Raw genomic sequence first — 19,798 nt, 5'->3', positions numbered from 1 at the left:
CCATTAACCTCTGGCTGGACATCCAGCAGGGACAGGGAAGGGATCTGAACCCGGGCTGGGCACTGGGGAGGCCGCCCCTCGATTCCTGGGTTCAGTTTTGGGCCCCTCACCCCAAAAAGGCCATTGAATGACTCGAGCGTGGCCAGAGAAGGGCAACGGAGCTGGGGCAGGGTCTGGAGCACAGGTCTGCTGGGAGCGGCTGGGGGAACTGGGGGGGTTCAGTCTGGAGAAGAGGAGGCTGAGGGGAGACCTCCTGGCCCTCTGCAACTCCCTGCCAGGAGGGGGCAGAGAGGGGGGATGAGTCTCTGGAGCCAAGGCCCCAGCGCCAGGCCCCGAGGGAATGGCCTCAAGCTGCCCAGGGCAGGGTCAGGCTGGCTCTGAGGAAGGATTTCTGTGCAGAAGGGGCTGTTGGGCCTTGGAATGGGCTGCCCAGGGCAGGGGGGAGTCCCCGGGATCCCTGGAGGGGTTGAAGAGTCGGGCTGAGCCAGCGCTGAGGGATCTGGGGGAGTTGGGAACGGTCAGGGGGAGGGTCATGGTTGGGCTGCAGGAGCTTCAAGGGCTTTTCCAACTGAGATGATTCTGTGATTTTGTGAAATTTTTGCAAAAATAATATTGAATGAAGGTGACAATCTGTATCATGGAGAAATCTGATAAATATTTCTTTAATAAAACCACTAACTCCTCTAGAAAGACAAATAAGTAGGCAAGGAGACAGTGGACGCGATCAAAGGCCCATACCTTGCATTTACCATATCCAAGAAGTATCTAAATTCCCAGCACGGACACAGTTGGCCATATTTGTGTAAGCAAAAGAACTCTTGTGTATCTCTGCCCAGTCAAAGAAGCCTTTACAGTAACAGCTAAATAGACCTGTTCCCTGTGAGAGACTGAAATATCAAATGATTTTCTCAAAGCTTGCTAGTCTGTGTGCTTTGAGTCATGGGGTGATGTCAGTAACACTTCAACCATTCATCAAGTACCAGCTGTGGCCTTTGTAATTAGGAAGGAATTCACCCAAGGAAGCAGGAGTGTATGGAAGGATGAACCGTTCCCGCTCCCTTGCAGCTGAATTGACAAACTCCTTAGATAAGCCTCGAAGAGGTGGACAGAGTGAAACAAGGTGTTTCTCATCAAGCACAAGGACCACTGATCACCGGCCGTTGTATAAACCCGATTATTTTGTGGCTCTCTCGCACACACCAGACACCCTGAGCGCATTACTGATGACTCCGTGCCTCTGAGGCGAGCGTTTCTGCCCCAGAAGCCTGATGATTGCTCAAGAATTGATTGCTCTGTGGGAACAGAGGAAAAAGTAAAGGTGGGCAGATATGCTCATCAGCTGAGAAGATGAATTTAAAAGACGACAGAGAACTTTGCTCTGTGGGCACCCACTACCAAAGAACTGAAGACTGAGGACCAACGGGATGTTGCTGGATTCATGGTGGTGACTATTCTTGTGACTCTATTCCAGATGCTGGCTTGATTTCTGCCTTTTCCTTCCATTCTGTCCTATCGTTGCCCCTCTCCACTTTTAATAATAAGAACTCGTTTGGGTGTATGGCTTTTGACCTTGTTTGTGCCTTAATCCCGCTCTTGGGATCATATTGAAACCTCCCCCAACACTGGATCAGGACATGCCCTACAGTGAAAAACTCTGTTAGAGTAGGAAGCAGCATTTTTCATGAACAGGCCAGAGGTGGAATGACCATCATAAATCTTGCCATCTCTTGTAAATAATGCCAGGCTCATTTCTTTGACCTCCTCGATCAAATACTGGTGAGTTGTACATCTGTGTACTGTATATAAAGGCAATTCCAAAATAAAGAAATAAATAAATAACTCTCATGTGCATGTGTTAGCCTCACAGCAAGAATGAGAGAACAGACATGTGACAGATGATAACTCTGCTACTTGTGAGAGTCTCAGATACTGAGGTGATAGGCATGGTACCAGAATAAAGCCTAAGCAAGGTACAGCTTTAGTACACACAGTTAAAAATAAGAATCAAATAAGAATTCCCTGAAAACATGCTGGCAGTAAGTGTCTCAGCTGACTATAACCAAGCCATAATGACAAGAGAAGACAGGCGATTAGAGCTATGACACTTTATAAGACAGGCATGACACGGTAACACAGAACAAAAATGTCACTGTTTGAAAGCTTCTGATAAATCACTTGGTAGGCAAAAGGAATCAACCTTTCCATACACCACAAGGATGAATCCACAGGATATTTTTTTTGCCAATATTTAAGCTCTCTGGAGTTTAACAGTCTCTTATACATGTGACCACTTACCAAAATCCAAGATGAATCCCAGCACAGCTGTCTCTTGAGTGTGACAACTATCCTATGCTATTCTGGTTATAAAAGCTGTTTCAAGCTGAAAATGTGCCCACCAGAAGGATTCTTACCTGCAAGACATCTTGGATCTTCACCCAGACATCAACCATGTCATAGAGCTTGATATCACCATCATACTGGCTGCAGGGAGAGGCCACCGTTTGCTGAAGGTGTCCCAGGACAACAGAGTGTGCAGCAGCCACAGCATTGAACTTGTCAAAGAGAAGCTCCAGCAGTTCCAGCAATAACCTGTAAAGCATCAAGACAACCTCTGCTCAGTTTCTAGAAGACACCACAGGCACACAGTCATGCAGCACATCAGAGCAACATGCCAGGAGGCAGAAGACTGGGACTTGATATACCCTGTTTTGTGACAAATACTATGTGCAAGCTGGAGAGTCACCGAGCTGCAAACCCTCTATGTGGGGTTCAGGTGATCAGCTGCAGCTGTCAGCAGCTCAGGTTTGGTACCTCACAGAATCAGAATCCCAGAATCATTCAGGTTGGAAAAGACCATCAGCCCGACTCTACAAAGTTCTCCCCTACCCCACATCCCCCACAGCTCATCCCAACGGCCCTGAAACCCCCCCAGGGATGGGGACTCCCCCCTCCCTGGGCAGCCTGTTCCACTCTCGGACCACTCTTGCTGGGAAACATTTTCTCCTCCTGCCCAGCCTGAGCCTCCCCTGGGGCAGTTTCCAGCCGTTCCCTCTTGTCCTGTCCCTGATCCCCTGGGAGCAGAGCCCAGCCCCAGCCTCTCTGCAATGTCCTGTCAGGAGCTGCAGAGAGGGATGAGGGCTCCCCTCAGCCTCCTCCTCCTCACACTCAACACTCCCAGCTCCTGCCCTGCCTCCTCACAGGATTGATTCTCCAGCCCTTCCCCAGCCTCGTTGCCCTCCTCTGCCCTCGCTCCAGCCCCTCCAGATCTCTCTGGGATTGAGGTGCCCAAACCTGGACACAACCCTCCAGGTGTGGCCTCACCAGTGCCGAGCACAGGGGGACTGTCACCTCCCTGCTCCTGCTGGCCACACTATTTCTCATACAAGCCAAGATGCTGTTGGCTTTCTTGGCCACCTGAGCACACTGCTGGCTCCTGTTCAGCTGTTTGTCAATTAGGACACCCAGATCCTTTTCTTCCAGACAGCTCCAGGCACACCTCCCCAAGCCTGCAGCCATGCACAGGGTTGTTGTGGCCCAAGTGCAGGACCTTGACCTCAATACTTCTGAGGATCTTTCTCGTCACTCCCTCCTCTAAATGAGAGTTGCTCACTTTTAATGTGGTCTACTCAGGGGTATAAGACAGACAAATGCGTTAGTAACTACACATCAGTACCATAATATTCAAGACCATTTTAAGTTGCCAGCAGACAAGGAGGGGGACTACCTGCTTTTCCCCCAGAAGGAGGCAAGATTCTCAAGTCAATAAAAATTGACTTACCCATACAAACAGAACACAAGATACTCATTTTGTAATTCAAATTTTGTAGTATGGCAGGTTTTAAAAAACATGAATTATTAGAAACCTGAAACATCAAGCCTCATCAACTGTGTCAGTTATCAAGATTTTACTACTATATGGAAGGTGCTACAGCTACCACCTCATCTAAATGTACTATACTGCCTGCTCCTACAGCTTCCTTACTGCCTGATTTTTTTCTTAACGTACCTTTGCAAAGTCCTAAATATTTTGTGATAAGGCAATGACTCATCACTTCTTTTATTATTTGAGAAAAGAAAAATTCCAATCAAGTTCACTGCCGTTTAATGAGCAATTCAAGTACACATGTAACCCCAACAAAATGTGAAGATAACACTTCCCAAATCCATATGTTAGGCACTTCTAGCTCTGACAGACAGGCTCCATCACATTTAAGTGCAGGAGCTTAGGAATTAGCACATGCTTTCTGTGCCTTCCCATCAGAAGTTGCTATCCCCAGAGCAGGACAGAAGATCTGTGGCAGAATTGGAGTTGCACCCACTCCTTAACCACCACGCTTCAGTCTTGTGGGTTAGTTAACGTGTGTGCTCATGCCTCAGCCACTTGGTTTCAGAATGCTCAGTATCTGCATGCATCCACTTCCATCAGCTGTTTAAGCCAGCAGCTGGAGAGTTAAGTGCAGTAATTAAGAAGCTGTTGCACGTTTGCTGCTGTTACCACTGGACAGTAGAAGTGGCCTAGCATGATGCTGTGACTAAAACCTTAGCCTACAGCAATCCTAGGCTGAACTTCTAGTCTGTAAAGGACAGCAGCTAGCTCTTGTTTAAAAGAAAAAAATAAATAAAAATACTATCAGCTTACTGTGTCTCATTCATATACTACAATTTTACATATATAGATATATATGCACAGCATTATGCAGTAGTCTTTCGGGGATCTCACATGGGCCATTCACCTGCCAATGGTGTGAACTACACAGCTCAAATGGTTAAGGAGAAAAGCACCTTGACTGAATAGAAAGAGCCACTGGATGAGTCAGGGAGGGTACAGTGAGGCACAGCAGAACAGGTCAAGTGGCCAGATGTATGTCAGATTAAAAATTAAAATAAAGATTAGGAATCATGGTACTCATAAGAAACATGGGGACATTATTACTGCCATACCTCAAGGGACTGTAAAACCAAGACACGTATTTCAGCAAAACAAAAGCAACTGGTGTGCGTATCAATTTTCTTCGTATTTAAGAATAGCAACAAATGCCTAAAGAAAAGTGTTGGTGCTAAGAGAGGAAACGCCGCTTTTTTACAGGTCTTTACAAATTTTAAGTAAGATGCTGGCAGGGGATAAACAGAAGCATACGGGACATGAGGGTAAAGACAGCATCAGAAAAGACAGCTATTACTATCATTAACATTATTACATTTTAATATGGGAAAGCCCAGTGTGGAAGAAAAGCCATTGTCCTCCATTTAGGCTTTGTATAAAGCTTAATAAATATCCCATCCAAGTGAAACTGAGAAGGTGCTACTGTGGAAAAACCAATACATCTTTCCCCTTCCCTAACTACTGTTAGCCCATCACCAGTGTTACCAGTGAAGGAGACAGGACAATATGCAGACAAGGCTGCCTGAAAAACACTGCTGTTAACTAAGTATCTTCTCCAACCCGCTATAAGACACAGGAGAGTCAACTAGTGCTTCAACAGCCCCTAAGAGATGTGCAAAACTTCTCCCAGCAAGTGAGAGAGGGGCAGCTGGGGGAAACTGGCTGCTCAGCTAGAAGCCAGAAAAAAATAGAATGAAAACCAGATGTAGAAGAATTTGGACAGATGAGGAAGCTCGTGTTGGAGGAACTCACACACAGTCTTAGTTGAAAAGCCAAAAAAGATAACATGATAGGAGGAAATTAATTATGTACCGTGAAGAAAATATATCAGTGCAAGCCCAACTTCTACTAACATCCCATCAGAAATGACAACTTAGTTATCTATATACCTCCTTGTTGTCCCAGTAAAGTACAATTTTGTAGAACTGAACTAGCTGGATAGTTTGATAACTTCATTTTTCTTGTCCCTAGGTGAGCCTGACATCACATTATCAATTTGTTTATGGAGCCATTACTAAAATAATATTATACTGAACAGAATTATTTGGTTTTATGTTCCACTGTCTTTCTATTCTCAAGTTACAGACTGATAGACAGGAAGTCTCCCCAATCCACATTCTTTGGTGGTGCTAACTGCTACTCCATTACATTTTCCATTCTCAACTAACATCGTATGTCCACATGGCCCTGTTTTCAAATTACCCAGCACCTCTTATCTTAATTTTCTTCTCTCTAAAAGTCTTCGAAATCTGTCAGGTCATTTTGGAAACAAGGTGACCCAAGAGAGACACGAACAGTCCGTGTCAGACAGCCAACAAGACAAAACAGCATAAAATAATACGGCCTAGATTTTATGCACATGGGGTTGCAGCACTGAGTGACCTAAGCAGAACACATACAGAGAATGACAGGAGACTGGCTTAGGCAATTTGTCAAAGCAATCTCATAACCTCTTCACCGAGAAATATGGTAAGTATGTTGAGAGACAGTGACACACACCCAGAAGCAACTCCTGTTGTCTGGGCAATAAGGGAGAATGAATTGATGCAGAGTGACTGCTGACACCTGAATGAGGTCGCTAATGACAATTCATGCATTTTAGCAGCAATAACGTCCTTTGCCTAGTCAGAGTGTTGGTGTGTATATAATTTCTGTATTTATTTTAAAGCCTCAAGATGAGGTAAAAAGCCAGAAGTGTATTATGAACATGTAGGGAAAAGTGCACTGAATCCAATCGATAGGATTTAGCAGCAAAATTGTCAACACACCATCTCCTCCTGGATTTTCAGTGTATCCCTACCAAAATCTCGTCCCATAAATCTGGTCCTTAAGTAGGCATGTGTCCAGTTATTATTATTCTGAAGTCATCAATCTTCCATAATGCAGAAAAGACTCACAGGTACATGTAGCAGAACCCCAAGCTAACACAATACAGCCTCTTCTATGATGCTTTGTCCTCCGCAATCATACATATTACTGAACACAAAGGTATGAAACATGCTCTAATGAGCCACTAATTAAGGATAAGGCAATGACAATTTCTATATTTAAGCGCTTTTTCATAAACTTGTTCCAAGAACGGATATCTAAAAACTTTAGAGAATTTTGACTTTAGAGAAGTCCAGTTCAAGGTGAGGTCAGCTGCAACTAGATGAGATTCAAGCATAGTTTTCAAAATTACCTCCTACCAGTGACAAGGAACTACTAGGAACCTACCACTGCCCTTCTTCAGGTTTTCTTATCATTCATACTTTGCGGTAATAAGTGCACATTAGTAACGAGGGTTTATATTCACAGCAAAGTATCTTACAGCCAAAAACATTCTCTCCAGTTAGGCCTATCTTAAGTCTGTTAGCCCACACGACTGCATCCACGTTGCATGTTTCAGGAAACTTAAGAATCAGCTGTATCACAAAGCCATGGAAGACTTTATTTTGTGACCTCACTGGTGAAAAATACACTTCTGCCATTATACAGAAGTCCTTAGCAGGGCTAGTGTCATCTTCAGTGAATGAGCCTTTCCAGTTTCACACCAACTCTGTTGAGCTACACTGCTGAGGGCTCAAACCAAAGACAAGGACAGTGCACCCACAACAGACCAGGCCATGCATTATTGACAGCACAGTCACTGCTCACTCCTGTGCACATGCTTACTGACAACCCTGGCACACGACATCTACTGCGGCGTGGACAAGACTTGCTCCTGGCAGGCTTATGGGGCTACAAGACTTGACAAGGCTCTGAGGAGCCCTGTTGGCTCTATGAAGAGAGCACCAAGGGGTGCAGGAAAGACATCGTTACTCACTGGGAGGTAGTTGCTTTAGCATCGTAACAATAAAAAATAACATTCTTGATCTTAAAAATTTGAGAGCAGTTCATGTTTTTATACACAAATGTAAAAGGCAGCTGCACAAATCGATATGGAAAAGCTTACTAGGTAAGGAAGCAAAAAACAGTCAAATTTAAAAAATAATAATGAGATCAGCATCTCTCCAGTCTTAGCAGCCGTTATCAGATCTGCAACTTCTCTGGCCAGGTTCTAGAAATTATTTCTCTCTTGTACAATGAGAGGGCTCTACAAAACTCTTACACGGGGTCTCAAAAGGAATTACATCACTGTGGAAGTTCTGGTGTAAGTTCCACCAGGACTTACACAAGCAGATGATCAGCCTCATCCTCCAATGGAGGCAAACACCACCCTTTCCATATGGAAAAAAATAAGAGCCAGGCTTTGAGAGGCACCACAGAGCGATGAAGAAATGCATGTAACTTGTTCTGTGCACAGTGAATAAGGCGCAGGGAACTTGTTCAGCAGAAGGCTCAGTCTATGGCCTCGGACCCTGCAGGCTTCTCTGCCATCTTATTAGTCATTTTATTTGCCAGAAGTAAGAATTTTTACTGTTTAAAATAGCTGAACACCAGCAATGAGCTCTGTGACAAAGAGGGATCCAAGGGTGACTGCTTTTAAGGTGAACTGAAAAACATTTTACTCCCTGAACCCTGAGGTCGGGTAAGCATTGTGGCTCACAGCCTAATAAATAGTTAAGCAGTTTCGGGCACTGCATCATGCTCAAATCTGGGGTCTTGCAGAGCTCTCTTGAAATAGTAGGACCTTGTTGTTCCAATTTATTTTTTTTCCTTGACAGCAGGAAAGTCGCTTAGTTTTGATTTAAAACTGTAGCTAATTTAAGGGGCGGTATACCTTTCCATATTATAATTTATTCTTTTCAATATAAATGAATTCACCTGCTTGCTGTAAACTTCACATACAATTTAGGTTTAGAATCAGTTCTAATTATCTCTTTATTCCACAAGAATTCAAGACACTTTCCATAGCTCTAGAATACAAAGGCTCACAAACTCCTATTAAACATGGGCCAAAGCCCATTAAACTCTTTTGTACCTTACTCAACCCTCTGGACAGGTTAACGTCATTAAAATACAATCCGATCCAATTTATCAATATCGATGGACAACCAGTACCCATACAACCTCTCAAGACTAATTCATCAAACAAGTATCAAGCATATGCTATACTCCCTTTTGGCATCACTAACTAAAATTCTGCCTTCTGACCCACCCAATAAGCTTGTAATTTCACTGAGTTATCAGCACCATGACTCTATGAATTCTTTAAAACATAATTGTTTCCATAGCAATTATAATGATAGGAATTAAAAAAAGAAGTCTTTATTAGGCTAAACTTATCCTTGGGAGTGATTTTCCACTACAAATATTACATATAATGAAGAAATATATTTGTTTTCATTTTTCTTTTCCACCATTCCTTCCATTTGGACAGTGGTCATTACAATGTGCAGTATCATAAATTAATATTTCAGCTAGAAGTGATGGGTAGCCCCCTTATGGAGTCCTATTTTCCAAACAAGAGTTCTAGCAACTCCTGTAGAATGGCAGAAACATAGACTGACTTCCACACCTTGCTATTAATGTAAATGGGGCTGCAAACCAATTAGAAACTTGGCCATATATTTACTGATGTAATTAGCCCCATACATGATTTCAAAGCTTTGCACCTGCATCAGCTTAATTAGACTGCTACACTTGAAATAAATAACTGAGCTGAATCTTCTCTTTACAAGTCATATTACGTAGGAACTTAAAAAAATTTCTTTGGCATCAGGACCTGCGTATAGCCATGATTCAGTGTAACACAAGAAGATAGTATTTGTTTTGGCACTGAGTGTTCTTTACACCATACGTACCAGCAATCTGAAAGAGCACTACAATTCAATCTGTTGTAAAGTCGCTTAAAACGAAAGGTTAGGTTAAAAAAAAAAAAAAAAAAATCAAGTACTTAACATAATGCACCTCTTTCTGGTTAAATAATGCTGGCTTCTATGGTGCTTCCACCTTCAACTCTGCATTTCAAATGTCTGTTTAGCCAAATTATTCTCTTTAAGGGCCAAGCACAGAAGGAAGAGTCTCCCCTTTCCCACATCCTTAGCTGAGGAGCAGTAACACCTCACCTTTCTTAAATTTCTGAGCCTTTCAGGTGTTCATGGAAATCAGCCTTTCAGGGAGACCCGGAGATTTCTGAAAACTTTACAATTTCAGACCTCTGCTACTGCAAAAACATCACTGACATTCCTTCAAATGGCGATTAACAGGTACAATACCCTTCTCCAGACTTCTTTTTGCAGCCGTCAAGGTTCAGTGGTGGAAATATCCTTACCTAGGCTGATTTTCTTGGGAAAGATTCTCCCCTCTCTGGTAACCATTGTCTGCCACCTGGGTTGTGGACCTCTTAACAATCTGCTTGAGTTCTTGTTCTAAGCGATCCTGGATGGCTTTCACGGTTTCGGGGATTTTTTTCAGCTTGGCCAGCCCTTTGATGAGTATGCCCATGAAGACAGTGCTGTTCTCCTCTGGATCCAGTTCTGTATCCTCTTTAATTTCCAGAAGGCTTGTTTCTCGCACTGCAATAGATTTTAAGAGGCATAATTCAAGATTTAAACGATGAAAACCAACACTTAGCACCATGCAGAAGCAGCATATAAACTCCTTTGCCTTCACAGAACTCCCACCACTTTGAGCAACCAAGGAATAAACAAGGAAATCAGCTACACTCAGATTCTGGGGGAGGGGAGGCAGTGGATATTTCTGTTTGCTTGGGGGCTTCCCTACATATAAATATAACAGCCTACACATTTGACTGATTTAGAAACAGAGGTCATGGTGTAAATTACATATTAGCTGGGAAACAGAGGAAATCTGATGCAATTAAGGTATTCATAAATGAGAAGGTATTATATCACCACAAATCCCTTGAATGTGTTTCAAGGAGCTAAAAGCCCTACATTTCTAACCCAGCTGTTTTTCTTCACAAGAGAGGCATTTTGATTATAAACAGCATCAAGCTTAACAGACTTCTGATGAATTCGGCAAAGTTTACGCTGCCAAAGTGAATGATTGTTTGATGCTATCCTATTCTGCTTTATTATGACTGTCAAGGGGTTGATGAAGTTACTCAAATCTTTTAGCAAGGCTTCTAAAAAGAAAAAGCGAGAAGGATTAGAGAGGATATTATGGATACAGTCCTCCTGAAGATACAGGGATTGCACAGGGAGAAATTCTGTTGCTAAGCGACAAGGAAGAGAAAAGCAAGAGGTACGATGCTTGTTTTAACTATGTTCATTAAGCAACATTTCTTAATTTACAGATAACACCCAGCAACAAGAAAAGCCTGTCTCTGTTAAAGACTGGGTGAAACGTTTAATAAATATATTCAAACACTTATGTGAAGTAAGTATCTTCAAGGCAAACTCAACTAAAGCATCTTGGAAGATCTACAGTCACAAGGCTCGTTACCAGCCGGAGCAGCAGTACAGAGACAAACAGCACTGAAGTATATGCTGAAGCTCTGCCATCCACCATACCATATCCTCGCACAGAAATTAAAACCTAACGGCTGTTTCATCTTACTGGTGCTGAACTCTGATAAGGGCTGTTGAATGACAGATGACTCCCGTGGTTTCAACTGCTCAACAGATTTTTTTTTTTTTTATTTTTTTTTTTTACTTAAATCAAAACTTATCCAAGCACCTGAATAAATGTCAAAAGATCCACCAGAAGGATTTAAATGACATGGCAGAAATGAAAAATGGCATGTCACAAGCAGCATGCAGCCCTGTAGCTGCTTAAAGCTCTGACAGTCTGAAGAGAAGAGCAGCAGCATCGTGTAGCTTAGCACAAGATCAAGAAAACAATGTCCCAAAGAGCCCGTATGGTGCCTCTTTATAAATAGCACCACAATAAACAGATAACATTTATTTCAGTGTCAGCTTACACCACCCTCCACAGCAGAGATAGTTTCTTTCCGTCAATGTAATCCCAGACACGGCACTTCTAGCTCAAACCAGACTCACCGTTCACACGCTCTTGAATTTCAACCTAGAGCAACACTGCGAGGTAAGAGTGAGGGGAGAATGGATCCTGTGAGGTCATCACATGTCAGAGTGAAGGAGGACATCAGGTTTTAGGTAATAAACATTAGGGAGATCAAACGGGGCTTTCTTACTCTCTCTCACACACTTCTTTTCCATTAAATATGGGCAAGTAATGGGGCAAGCAACTATAAATGCCCAGAATGCATTATTTGCCCAGGGGGCCAAGGAGGGCAATGGCATCCTGGCTTGTGTCAGCACTGGGGTGGCCAGCAGGGACAGGGAAGGGATCTGAGCCCGGGCTGGGCACTGGGGAGGCCGCCCCTCGATTCCTGGGTTCAGTTTTGGGCCCCTCACCCCAAAAAAGGCCATTGAATGACTCGAGCATGGCCAGAGAAGGGCAATGGAGCTGGGGCAGGGTCTGGAGCACAGGTCTGCTGGGGAGCGGCTGGGGGAACTGGGGGGGTTCAGTCTGGAGAAGAGGAGGCTGAGGGGAGACCTCCTGGCCCTCTGCAACTCCCTGCCAGGAGGGGGCAGAGAGGGGGGATGAGTCTCTGGAGCCAAGGCCCCAGCGCCAGGCCCCGAGGGAATGGCCTCAAGCTGCCCAGGGCAGGGTCAGGCTGGCTCTGAGGAAGGATTTCTGTGCAGAAGGGGCTGTTGGGCGTTGGAATGGGCTGCCCAGGGCAGGGGGGAGTCCCCGGGATCCCTGGAGGGGTTGAAGAGTCGGGCTGAGCCAGCGCTGAGGGATCTGGGGGAGTTGGGAACGGTCAGGGGGAGGGTCATGCTTGGGCTGCAGGAGCTACAAGGGATTTTCCAACCTAGATGATCTATGATTTCAAAGAAAAGGAAAAAAAAAAGTGAGGATAATATAGGAGATACTTCCAACACACATTAACAATAGTACCAATCAGAAGTCAACAACTGGATATGTGCATATTTCTGCTCAAAGCTCTCACCTATCACACGCCTGTCAAACCACAAGGCTGCAAAGCACTTTGTGTGCTGCATACATGGTCTACCCCCTTTTCTAATGTTACTTGTTATTCTCAAAAAAACCCACAGCACGCCAGGCACAAACACAGAAAATGAGCTCTTTGGAACAAGAGCTGTGGAAAACACAGCACTGGAAATGCTAGAGGAAGAAAGGGTTTAACTGACTGTTTTTAAAAAAAGCCCAAATATCCTGTTTCTCCGAGTTCAATGCAAAGATTTTACAGCCTACGCAGCCTTTTAGAGGACAGGTCCCCGTCATTACACTCCAGCCCCTTTGTAAGCAGGCTGTAAATTATTCTTAATATCACCCAGCAAAAACCCAAGAGGGAGGAAATACTGCTGTATCCAAATGTGAAGACAGCATTTAAGAGGACTAAAGGCAGTAATCTTAGTGTGCTGGCAGAGTTCTCAGCAAGATGAACGCTCTTCCATTTTCAAAAGAGCAAACCAATTTTGAACACCCTCAAATAGGCAGGACATTGATTTACATCTTTTACAAACAACAGCAAAGTGAACAGCTATCTAGTAGCAACACACTGGTATCTAAGTTTTGTTAGATCTGGTCTTTTGATGAAACAGTAGGGACCGTGTTCCCTGCACACTGTGCCTATTAGGCAGGTATCCTGGGTAGTTTTGGGGGCCCATTTATCTGTAAGATCTGATAAGATCCCAAACCCAAGCAACTGAAGATGTTCTTCTTTTCCTGCTTCTCCCCTGCTTCAAACATCCTCTTCTACCATTTCATGTCATCAAGGGGTTATCTGACCACAAAGCTCTGGCCCAGGAATGAGCCCTTCGCAGCCCCTATCCCTTCAAAAAAAAAAGCATCGAAGTAGACAGACATTTGTGAAGAAGTTCACCTTTAAAATTGCAGTCCCACATGTTATTCTCTGTGGGCAGAGGAGCTCCACAGGTGAAGGAAGATATCCCTACAGATCAGCTCTGAGAAGTGAAAGCTTTGCCTGTATTTACTCTTAAAGATTATGAATAAATTCATTATTCATTTCTATCAAGACAAAAGCACAAGACTGTCGGAACTTATTCTTGCTTTCTACATTCACCAGTTTCTACCTGAAATGCATCTGTAAAACACACATCCCTTTAAAGTGGAAAGATCATTGTTCACACTATAAGCACTTACTTTATGTAGAGAAGCCATAAAAAATTATTTTATCCTATAGAAGCTTGCAATGATTATTTTTATGAATGGTTCTAAACTGTGCGTCTGATATTTGATGTGATTAACCTCTTCTCCTCTGTGATTCAGCCAAGACAGGAGAAGGAAGAAAGTCCTATTTTAATTTAAAACAGCTTTACTATGTTAAAAATAATACAGGTAAAAAACACCAAAGAGGAATTCCATAGGACTCATTCAGTAACACCAAGAAGTAAATTTCCCCACCCTCCCTAAGAGTATAACAAGTGAAATGTGATGTCAGCAAAGAGTTTAAAATTTAATACAGTTGTCCTTCTCCGACATAACGAAGCCTTAAAACTTCAATTTGCGGTTTTATGCTAAAAAATTCCCCAACAGCTTCAACATACTCTTTTGTTGGCCCATCTCATCTATCAACTCTTGTACATAGCACCATGCAAACCATTAGAAATACCAGATTGTGTGAAGCCTGATCGAGGCTTCTCCAGATCACTGACACATAACTTGTAAATGTTTTTACTAAAATGACTGCTTTGGAAACCTAAATTTTAGTATCACTTAATGATTTCAAGAGGTTTTCATGGTTTAATTCTATTTAAAGATGACATCAAATCACAGAATCAGTCAAAATGGTTGAAGCTGGAAGGGAGCTCTGGAGATCAATGCATCCAACGTCCCTGCCCAAGCAGAGCCACTGGCTCGTGATCACGCCCCGATGGCTTTTGAGTATCTCCAAGGATGGAGATGCCACAACCTCCCTGGGCAACCTGTGTCAGTGCTTGCTCACCCTCACAGTAAAAAAGACCCAAATGCTCCGTGATGTTCAGAGGGAACCTCCTGTGTGTCCATTTGTGCCCATTGCCTCTGGTCCTGGCACTGGGCACCTCTGAACAGAGCCTGGCTCCATCCCCTTTGCACTCCCCCTTCAGGTATTTATACACATTGTTAAGATCCCTCTTGAGCCTTCTCTTCTCCAGGCTGGGTAGCTCCAGTTCTCTCAGCCTTTCCTCCCAGTACAGATGCTTCAGACCCTTAATCATCGTCATGACCCTTTGCTGGACTCTCTCCAGTATGTCCATATCTCTCTTGTACTGGGGAGCCCAGCACTGGAGCCAGCACTCCAAGTGTGGCCTCACCAGTGCTGAGGGGAAGGATCACCTCCCTCGACCTGTTGGCAATACTTTGTCTAATGCAGCCCAAGAGACCTTCAGCCCAAGAGACCTTCATCTTTCTTTGCAGAAAGGGCACTGTGCTGGCTGCTCATCTTCAACTTGGTGTCCACCAGGACCCCAGATCCTTTTCTCTCAAGCTGTTTTCCAGCTCCATGATCTCCAACATGTCCCGGTGCCTGGGGTCGTTCCTCTCCAGAGGCAGGACTTCACAATTCCTCTGATTGAGCTCCATGAGGTTCCTGTCGGTCCATTTCTTCAGTCCATCCAGGTCCCTCTGGATGGCAGCACGACTCTCTGGCACGTCAGCCACTTCTGCCAGTTTGGTATCATCTCCAAACTTGCTGAGGGTACACCCTGTCCCATTATCTAGATGAGTAATTAACATGTTGAACAGGACTGAACCCAGCAGGACCCCCAGCTGTACCTTGGAGTACACAGCTAGTTACGGGCCTCCAACTAGACCTTGTGCTGCTGACCACCACCCTCAGCACGCAGACATTTTGATCCACCTCACTGTCTGCTTAGCCTCTACATCAACCGTTTCTCTATTGGGATCTTAAGGAAGACAGTGTCAAAAGCCTTACTAAAGACCACGTAGAAAATATTCATTGCTCTCCTCTTGTCTACCAGGCTAGCCATTTCACTACAGAAGTTTATCAAGTTGGCCAAGCATGAATTCCCCTAGATGAAGCCATGCTGACTACTCCTGATGATTTGCTTTTTCTAATATCTCTGAAAATGGCTTATGAAGCAGAAAAATTAAATATGGTTTCTCAAAAGGCTCCCAAGACAACAACCCAAAGGAGTGACGATTTTGCCACATTCTCTAACGAAATATGCAGCCATTTTCAAAAAAATTTTATCACTGAAGCAGTGCATCAGAAAATGCACAACTTTTTCAAGTAGTCAAAAATCTCCCCTCAGTTTAAATCACTAGGAAGTTGAATCATGTGCATCATCGATTCATCACCTCCATAGCTACAAAGGTGGAAGCTGCCCTGACGGCTCTCTGGTTTGACGATGCCCTATAAAAACGTCTGTTCCAATTGATAACACCCTCATTTGTACAGTTCTGCCATTTCACAAGAAAAAAACCTGCTGCAAGAGGCATTTTAATAGCTCTGGTCTGATCCCCAGAAAAGCCAATGTTGATAACTCATTTAAGCAAAGGAGCTAAAAAAAAAAAGACTCTTGGGTCTTGTTTTTCATTCCAATGAATGGTCAAAATTTGCCAGTACTCATTACAGATTATTTCATTAGCTGTGTGCTTTTATGGGCAACTAGTAAAATTTAATGTACTATTTTCCGTGATTTATGTCCTTTCTGATTATACCCGTTCTGCCTTCAATCCTTCCAGAGAAAAGAATGCAAGTTCATAGTGTCCCAAAGGCATAATTTAAGATCTGAAGAAACGTCACCTGCTAATTTTTGGTGCTGAATCCTTGTTCTGACCCACACATGGAGACAATGAGCAACAAATGGACAGTTACTTTCAGAATAGGTCCTTTAAAAATTTTGATCATCATCTTCTCTGCCTTACTACCAAGCCCAGAAGAAAATGGGTCTCAGAGATCAATAACTTCAAAGCCTCAAGGCAAATCGCTTCCTAAAACTGTTGTTCACACGGTTCCATCTACGGCTTTAAGGATGTTAGTCTTTCAAAAACAGAGGCATTTTAATTTGACATGGGCACTCTTTCAAATCTGTTGTAGCAACATTTCATTCTGAGAAAACTGTACAAAGCAACTCTGGAGGCCATGTTCAAAACCCTCCTAATACACAGTAGCATGAAAACTGAGTCTCCAAATGAAAAAACAAGTGCATGGCAGTCAAATATTTTAGCTTGGGACCACGTATAAGAACAACTAATGAAATTATACAAGAAGAGTGACTAAGCATTACTCTTCTGCCCTTCATCACAAGGATCTAAAATTTCCTTGATTTTCCCTTCCCTAAACACACACACAGATCATACACATCGTAGTGAGGATGAGTGAGAGAAACCATGGTCCTGCAAAAACAGACACACAAGAAGTTACTTCATAGGTTTGCGTGTTTATTGTGTAGGTGCAAACCCTTCTTAAACTTTGGGAAACTTAAACTTCCTCTGAAGCATCCTAGGTGCAAAAATTTACCCTGAGATAAGAACAAACTCCGGGTTTTGTGCAGCACTGCAGTTATAGCGGGAGAGAATCAGACTCACCACTGGATTCCCACCACCTTCTGATCATCAGTTGGATGCATGCAGATGAAAAACAGCAAAAATGGGAAAAGCCTGGTTCAGAGATGGGATCGTTTAATTTTTAGTACAAACGGTAAAGAAAAAAAATCACCCAGCTGGTAATTGAAGTTAATACAAAAAAAACCACAAACACTTTGCTGTATTTGTTGAGCATGTTTGAAGTGGAAGCAACTGTGACAACAGAGAATGCTACAACGGCATTTTTAAAGCCACCTTTAAATTTGGATCCTAAAGCTCTGGCTCCTGCAGGTATTTGGCAGGGCCAAGTGCACAGGTCTCCACATGTTTTCACCTACGCAGAAGTACTTGTGTTCTTGAAGAAAAAGCCAGGAGCAGACTTGACTTCAGAAGCCACCAAACTGCTTGGAACTAGAAGCTACATTTTTCTCTTAGAGCCGAGAAGGATGTGTCACTGAAGTATATTATCTGTTTGGCATAAAATGTACATATGCCATCAATAACCACATTAATTGCCACCACCTCACTCATTGTTGTTGGATTTCTAAAAAGTAGTCTTGGGAATTTGTCAGGAAAGGGAGCTCTTGGGTTTGCTGTGCACTGGGTGAGCAGGTTTTACAGTTCCAGGAAGAGCCTGGCAGCACAGGAACCTTCATAAATATTCTTCAGAGAACAGAAGGTTCAAGCACAGAAACATAATTTAAAAGTGAATTTATTTCTCTGAACTGGCATGAAGGGAAAATGCTACTGGTGAACTGCCCTATCTACAATCCTCAGGTGAACATTACTGAAGGTTTTGTTTATTTTTAAATGCAGCAGGAACAGCTTTAATTTCCTTATAAAGATTCTACAGGACAAGGTAACATCTCCTTTGGGAAGCAAATGCAGAAAGGACTCAAAATTTTGGCATCTTTGCTGAGATGGGTTGAATGAGTCAGTGCTTTATAATGACATGTGTTAATATGCACAGCCACTCTGTTTCATCAATAAAAAGCCAAAGAACTTAAATGACTAAAGGCAGAAATGGCTTTTGTTATGCATACACAGAAGTTTTAAACTCTCTGGTCCTGCCGCAGTCCTGGAAAAGGCTACTTTAAAATAAAATTATGTGGAAAAAATATACATAAGTACATTATGCACTTGAAGCAAAACCATATGCGTACTTTATGCTGATCAAATGTTTTCTATTAGAATCTACAACTTTCCCAGTCTGAGGAACACTTGCCCAGCACTTCACTGAATGATAAGGAGTGTAATGAGGAGCCAGGTAAGAGATTTTCTGGTGCGTTGGGCATGAAGAGCAAGAACAGATCTGCAGAACTGACAATTTTTAAGGCATATTCTCAAACGATCTATATTGATTTACTAGAGTTGAGGACAGAGCCTTTGTTTTCAGGCATTTGGAGCCAAAGTGGCAATGCCATTTTATGTTCACAACCAACCTAGATCTTAAGAGACCACTGACATGTGGCTTGTACCCTAGAAACTTCATTTAAATACGGTATGAAATAACTGTTTATTGGGGCATGTTAGGACAAGTAATTTTTAACACCATCAACATTACATCGACCAAATAAAACTAGAACTTACTGATTTTTATAAGTCTCAAATGAGTCAGAAAACACTTATTTAGCTGTGCTTTAGGAATGCTAGCATCACTTCTTGCTCTGCTATCACAAGTGATTAATAACATACCTTCTTCTCTTCTTACACATGTAAACATTGCCTGGCATACTGGGGGGGGAACCACTAGAAAAAAAAGAAATAACCTAATAACTTTTTTATTTGAAAACGTAGTGTCACTAGTTTTGTAAGAAGAAATGTCTGAATGGCCCAGGTAACCAGATCCTAAACCTCCCTATTCTAATCAGAGGTAATGCATTAAAGAGGAGTCTCCTGTCCTATTCTAAATAAAAGATTGTAGAAAAGTGTCTTTGCCTCATCTCTGCCAAAAAATAGATTCAAACTAAATATCTTGCACTTCACTCCTTTATAGAAGGAGCATCCTTCACGTGTTGGTTTCCCTTTCTAGCTTATATAATGCGGATGACTCCTGCTTTGCAGAAGGTACCTTAGGAAAGTTTATGAACAGCCCTGCCAGATGGATAACCCAGGCTTACATTCAATTCATTCTGGAGAAGTTTTATTAAAATCTGGAATTTAGATTTGGTTCTAACCACAAGATAAGCAGTCATGTCACCTCAAAACTGAAGTTGATTATTTTTGATTCTGGTCCTCAAATTCTTCTCTACGCAACAACTGTGAGTCGATGTACAGGATGACAGTGTTTATTTAGATAGAATCTTATTACCATATAAAGTCACAACCATGGTGGGCAAGACTGTCATGGATGATCACAGTCACTTCAGTACAAGAACTATACACTGAAAATCAGTGCAGTAAACTTAAACTGGACTCTGCTCAAGGAAAAGGGCAGGACATAAATGGGAAGCTCAGGGCTCTGAAGGAGCAGGATGCCTTGGAACT

The 19,798-nt window shown here is 42.9% G+C and overlaps 1 protein-coding gene across 1 annotated transcript in view; it reads right to left on the bottom strand.

Annotated features, from left to right (window-relative positions):
- The window catches only part of EXOC4 (exocyst complex component 4), a 424,237-nt gene that overhangs the window by 353,279 nt on the left and 51,160 nt on the right, over window positions 1-19,798 (bottom strand). Inside the window, exons 6-7 of the mRNA XM_074903542.1 lie at window positions 10,080-10,323; window positions 2,412-2,589 (exon numbers count right to left, since the gene is read on the bottom strand). Of these exons, the coding sequence (XP_074759643.1) occupies window positions 2,412-2,589; window positions 10,080-10,323 (422 nt within the window). The remainder of the gene's footprint in view (window positions 1-2,411; window positions 2,590-10,079; window positions 10,324-19,798) is intronic.

The sequence above is a fragment of the Athene noctua genome, chromosome 3, assembly GCF_965140245.1.
Source record: "Athene noctua chromosome 3, bAthNoc1.hap1.1, whole genome shotgun sequence".
NCBI lineage: Eukaryota > Metazoa > Chordata > Aves > Strigiformes > Strigidae > Athene > Athene noctua.
Note: the sequence above shows the minus strand (reverse complement) of the source record. Positions and strands in the feature narration are given on the sequence as shown.